The sequence below is a fragment of the Sorghum bicolor genome, chromosome 8 (assembly GCF_000003195.3).
Source record: "Sorghum bicolor cultivar BTx623 chromosome 8, Sorghum_bicolor_NCBIv3, whole genome shotgun sequence".
NCBI lineage: Eukaryota > Viridiplantae > Streptophyta > Magnoliopsida > Poales > Poaceae > Sorghum > Sorghum bicolor.
The window spans coordinates 6,500,698-6,506,952 of NC_012877.2; the positions used below are offsets into that span (position 1 = coordinate 6,500,698).

A 6,255-nucleotide genomic window follows, 5' to 3' on the forward strand; every position below is an offset into this window, starting at 1 on the left:
TTGCAGGTAATGTTCAGACTAAGCACTGAACATTCTTAGGGCCCATTTATCTTTTGCTCCTAAATTTTAGCTGTATTATTATATGTCTAATGACCCTGTTTGTAATTATTAAGCATCATCAAACAGGTAGGACCCGGCCTTACTTTTGCTCTTAGTGCTTGTCTGATTGGCATTACGTGACACAGCAATCTCAGCTGCCAAGCATCTTACCAACCGCCATCACCATGTTATAATAACCCCCATTTGCCTACCATCACTTCGATTTCAACTACAGAGACAATTAGATTAAAGCCATATTTCCCTTCCTCTCATCCTCTGTTTCTAGTCATTTCCATGATTCCATCTCTGGGAATGTCAAGAGGCGGTAGATAAAGAAGTTGCAACCTCCGTGACCACACTCCTCAAGTCCTCATATACATACGTCTTCCAAGTTCCAACACAGGCTTCCATAGACTCAGAGCCTCAGAGCTACACAGAGAGAGTTTTGCAGCAATGGAAGAGTTCACATTCCCCAGCTTCCCACTGGAGCAATACAACGCCAAGAAGGTCCCTTTCCCCCACTTCGCCTCCGCGTCGCCGTGGCTCGTCGTCCCCGGCAGCGGCGTCGTCGACACGGCCGTGCACGAGCACGATCACCGGAGGAGCTTCTCGGCCGTGGAGCAGCAAGCAAACACCGGCAGCGACCACCACCACGGCCACAGCCACGGCTCGGCTCGGTTCGCCGTGGAGGACAAGATGGACATGCTGTGGGAGGACTTCAACGAGGAGCTCGCCCGGGCCGCGCAGCCGTGCCCGCTCACCAAGGGGACGCCGTCGTGGGCGACCGCGAAGGAGTCCTGGCTCGGCGACGGCGACGGCGGCTACGAAGACAGCGCCTTCGAGACGCGCAAGCACGCCGTCGTCCGGCGGCGGAGGATGGGCCTGCTCATGATGCTCCGGCTACTCAAGAAGCTCTTCCTGGCGCACAAGTCCGGCGCCGCCCCGTCGCGGAAGGCGCCGCCGATCTGACGCAGCTGAAAAAAAAATCGAGTCTTTGATGAGTGCATCATGATGTATCAGCCTATCATCACGTGTATATACGGAGGTGGTCAATTGATCAACAATACATGCTTCTCTCGGTAGCACAGGACCAAGAACTTGGTTCAGAGCTGTCGTCAGTGGGAGTGACCTTTTGGCTTTTGCTGATGAACTGTTATGTTTTAGAAGTTTCTCTTTGTGTAGCTGTGTGGTTGTTGAGAGCCTTGGGTTTTGCTAGAAGTTTGACGAGCTGCAAGATCTTACTTGAATCAGGGCAGCTATCAGAATTCTGCATCGATCAACATTTGTAAAATCAGGCGGATTTTGCATCTTTTGTCAAGTTCCTTCCTGAGCGTTCATGCATATTCAAAAGATAGATAAACGTTAGTGGAATGGTACTTTTGTAAAGCGTGCAGTATAGTCTGCTTCACTGGTCCTATGGGGCGTAATTATGCAAAGTTCAGTCCAATTCCAATTCAACATATTCAGCTCAAAGTCCAGGCACAATTATTCAAGTGAACTGTGCAAATGGAAACTGAAGCACATCTAAATTAGGTTCGCTAATCACATCGCCGAATCCAAGTATAGCTTTTCTGACCACAAATCTAAGACTATCTGACTCAGCTACAGTTGCGAAAATGACAAAAAAAAAAAAGAGCTAGCTTGGTCCACATTTCCCAAATTCAAAATGCATTCCTAGTCACACACTTTTCTGCTTCAGCTTTCAGCCGTTTAGATGTCGCTAACCCGTCGTAAAGAAGATTTAAAGCGGCTTTATCTAATATACAATCCTATCATTTTTTTCATAAAAGGGTGGACCGAATAATACCGGTCCCTTTTCTCAAATATATAGTGCTTCATTCATTCATTCATTCACTGAATCATGACATCTATCCAAGATGAGCAACAAGTTAAGGAACGGCCATGTGGAGTGGAGGTGGAGGACACACCAACAAACCGGTTGGTCCCAAGTAGACAGCAAGAATTAGTTGTAGAGAATGTCCTGAGCATGTCAGCTTGAAGTCATCTCATCCCATACCAGTTTACACACTCGCCTGGTAGTGGTAGGTATTGCATCACACATACACAGAAAATACAAGTTTCATTCCACAAGCAAAAGCCAAAAGGTTTGTTGGCTACAGAGAGAACTCATGTACGTGGCAGTACAGCACAAACACCGAATTGCTTCAAGCAGGGTGCTGGTATTTCTCAGCAACCTGGAACTGGCCAAAAATGGAGTAGTGTGATGCTGAAATGACCTCACAGAGTTTGCTTATTTGAATCACATATCTTACATCACAAGTTTCTGCCCAAGAGATAAATTGCCATCCTAAATGTTTATCCACGTTTGATTTTCTTGCCACAGAACATGGCTCGGTGAGCATTGAGATCATACAGAACTTTGGGGTCACTAAAATATCTCCATATGGATAATTGTATGATAGGTAACATGGGGTTCACTTATTTAGCTATTCAAGACAGGAACATGGGATTACATGTGTAGAGGAGCTCAAGAACTACAAAGGATACCACAGGTATACAGGAATCAGAACCGATCGTTAACAAACATCTATGCTGTTCAACTCAGTACCAAACAACTCAGTGACCAGAGCATCATTCTGCAGGTTGAGGATGTCTGCATTACTGTCGAGTCACATCCTGTGTGAATAAGAAACATAAATAAGAGACATTTTTAAATAGCATCGAAACTGAAACTTGATAAGGTAGGCTCAGATAAACAGTAAACAAGGCAACATGAACATGAACTGACATATTGTACAATACCTTAATCCATAAGAGATATTGCTGTGTCCCCTAGAGAGTCCTAAGGTAACCTAACAGAACCTGTAAAAGCAATTAGCTGTCAATTGTTTTCCAAAATCAACCTCTACATGAATCAGAAAATCTGTGCTTATGACGAAGTTATTATGAAACTTCAGAAATTTACTGTAGCAAAAAAAAAAAGAATTATCCATATTTGGATCTCACAGAGAGAAGACATTTTTCCTGATACTCTCTTTCATGCATAGAGAAAAGCAAGTGCGATTTGCTCAGCCATTGCTATCCTTGGCTGCACATGGCAGCATATGGTCAACTTCAGAATGTAGTTATCTAAGAACAGGTAGCACATGATTCTGCTTGTGAAATCTGACCATCTAGAAGAAGTGCCAAATAGAATCTCATCAAAGAAATTGTCAACTTCTCTCCCAAGCTATCTTAGCTTTCAGTGTTATCATTCGCCCATATATATATGTCAATGAGTTTTGGTTTTGAGGAAGTGCCACATAGAAGCTCATCAAAGAAATTGTCAACTTCTCTCCCAAGCTATCTTAGCTTTCAGTGTTATCATTCGCCCATATATATATATATATATATATATATATATATATATATATATATATATATATATATATATATATATATATATATATATATATATATATATATATAGAGAGAGAGAGAGAGAGAGAGAGAGAGAGAGACTCTGGGATATCCACACAGAGTGTTGTAGAAGTATTGGATTGGAATAGCTCATAGTTCTGACCTTACTATATCAACTTAGTATATTTAACACAAGCAGTGATAAAAATGGGTGCTCTCAGGATCAAGATAAAATATGACAACCTTTTACCAAGATAGACAACTCAAATTCATCATACTCTATTATAATGTTATTTGCATAAAACAAGGAGTTAGAAACTTTAACATAAGAATCAAACTTCAATTTAAAATTCCACTGAGAAAATGTACAAACAGAAACAAACTGTAGTGACCACGGAGTTCCTAAATGTCTTGAAACTTACTTTTATTCAGTGGCTGCAGTAAACCATGTCGGTATTGTATCTTCACTTAGAAATGTTCTTAAGTAATCCGGACACAGAACCACAATGTGTTGATTTGTACTCGCATTGCTCACAGCATGACTGAAGTAACTGAATAACTCTCACACACCTGAAGAAATAAAAAAGGCAGGAACTTCAGTGCACCTGAGTATGATCTCATAAAATCCTATACACTTAACTTAGTTCCCATATCGAACATGATTCAAAAATTATATGCATGGTATTGACAGTTACTAGTTGTATGCTTGCATGTTGAGATCTGACAATATCCAAAACCAGAAATGCTGAAATACCACCGCTTTTTTTTAGTGCTGATAAACACAATGATGTATATCCTTGATAAAAAAACACTCATCATTACCCAAACGCCCCCCAATGTCGACTGAAGATCCTAACGTTTATATAGGTCAAATTTCTGCTGTGCCTAAATAAGCAACACAAATTCAAATCGCAGTAGTAGTGAAAAGCATATAATCTAAGCTAAAAAAAAAACAGTTCTTAGTCATCCCAATTACATTTCACGAACCGTATAACCCCGATTGAGTCTTGAATCATGCCTAGACTAATCAGTACCAGACAATTTGGGAAGCAGTAAACACTAGGTCTCAAAGGACTGAAAAGCTTCTCTACTTCTTCTGCAGGTCAACCCGTTCCTAAAGAGAAAAACCTGAACATGCATTCAGCTAAAAATACCCCACGCTTCCATCCCATCCATGGAAACCAAATCACCAGCTATACATAGACCGACGAAGCAATCGAAGTGTTCGAGGTTTGGGAAACAAAAAGGGGTGCGTACTTCCTGGAGTCGAACATGTTCTTGGAGAGGCAGGCCTGGATGTCGCACGCCTCCTTCTTGCACGGCTCCTTGCTCGGCTGCGCCATCCCCTCGCCTCGCTTCCCTCCTCCTCCTCCTCCTCCCGCCGCCGCCGCTGCCGGAGCACGGACCAATTCCAAGACGGCGTGGGGAAGGCGCCTTCTCGCTCCTGACTTTCCTGAGCCTCCCCTGTGCCCTGTGCCGTGCCGTGCGAGTTCACCAAGACGCTTTCGAGAGGAATCGCATCATATGGGCTGGGCCTCTTGGGCCACACATGTGACTCCTGGGTGGCCCAAGAGTGCACGTGGGCTACGGCGGCCCGCATTTGTTGTGGCTTCGTCCGTTGTTGGCTGCAAATGATGATGGCCCAGGACCTTCTCCGCATAAAGTATCGAGGTGCTTGAGAGAGGAAGAAACGAATGAAATTGATTGTAAATGGGTACATCTTAAAATTGACAAAGCCACCAATTTCAACCCAGGGCTTAACTTGTTTCTAGCTTCATCCCGTGCTTAGCCACAGTAACTTTCGTACTTGCAAATAAAATAATAATGAATGGTATTGTTCCTTTTCACATGCCAGACAATAGAGACCCAAATACAGTTTTTCTAAAGGGAAACAAAAAAACAAAGGTACACTGCATAAATAAATAATGATGATGACCATGAGTGAACCCTGCATCTGCATCCTTGAGTCCACTCATTTTTATTTTTAACTCTACAAACCTGGTGGGCTTCTAAAACAGAAGCACTATCCACGTCTGCATTTTTGTTTACGTTCGTTCGATGCTGCTCATCGACGGCCGCTGTGTGTTCTCGTATGTTGGTCCGTTTCATTGAATTCTGCGCTTACTGTTCGCTTCGGACTAATTCTTACCGTAATCGGTCTTGTGGTCTACGTTTGTTGGCTTCTGCGTTCTGCCGTTCGCTTCTAAAAAACTGCTCCTGCTCTCAGCTTTCGTTGCCACGGGTTGGGCGGACGGCAGCGGTACTGTTTTACCGTTGCCAGCGACGCGGTCTTTATTGCTCCACTTCGCCGGGTTTTCCGCCTTAGTTTATTATTATATCATCTGCGCCTGCTTTCTTCCGCCGACGCTCCCTATTCATCCTCCTCGTCCACTCCGCAGGGGGAGGGTACCCGTCGCCGCTTCTTCCTTGTCGTTCGCTGGATTTCCTTCCATAATCGGCTGCCGAGCTCACACGGCGTTTCCTCGCTGCTCGCGCCCGGCGAGCGTCCGCCGGGTGGTTGTTGCGGTGGTCGCCCCTTTGGGCACTGCTGCCGCGGCTTCGTCTGTTCTTCCCCGTTCTGTAAGATCTGTTTGTTGTTTTTGCTTCTTGTCAGTTTTGTTAGATCCAGTCTATTTCGATTTGTTCCGCTCTGAGCTTCAGTGGATTGCTCCGTTTTCTGATGAGGTTATATTGTTTTGTTGTTGTACAGGGCTGTGCTCGGTCTGTGGAAACCCGGGTGTTTGGATTCGGCTCTTCGTTCATTGGTTTTTGGGTATTATTCCATTCATTTTTTTCGTCATTGTATTCCGATTTGGTTGTGCGTTAGCGCTTTGTTATAATTGTTTACCAATTCAT

The 6,255-nt window shown here is 44.0% G+C and overlaps 2 protein-coding genes across 2 annotated transcripts; one reads left to right on the top strand and one right to left on the bottom strand.

Moving 5' to 3' along the window:
* LOC8054110 lies at positions 251 to 1,376 on the top strand. The gene has a single exon (XM_002441886.2). It carries the CDS (start codon positions 493 to 495, stop codon positions 1,006 to 1,008), a length of 516 nt encoding a protein of 171 aa, XP_002441931.1. The 5' UTR covers positions 251 to 492; the 3' UTR covers positions 1,009 to 1,376.
* On the bottom strand, positions 2,262 to 4,888 carry LOC8082765 (cx9C motif-containing protein 4). The gene is made up of 4 exons (XM_002442895.2): positions 4,657 to 4,888; positions 3,822 to 3,969; positions 2,803 to 2,862; positions 2,262 to 2,676 (listed from the first exon to the last, which is right to left on the bottom strand). Exons 1-2 carry the CDS (start codon positions 4,740 to 4,742, stop codon positions 3,864 to 3,866), a joined length of 192 nt encoding a protein of 63 aa, XP_002442940.1. The 5' UTR covers positions 4,743 to 4,888; the 3' UTR covers positions 2,262 to 2,676; positions 2,803 to 2,862; positions 3,822 to 3,863.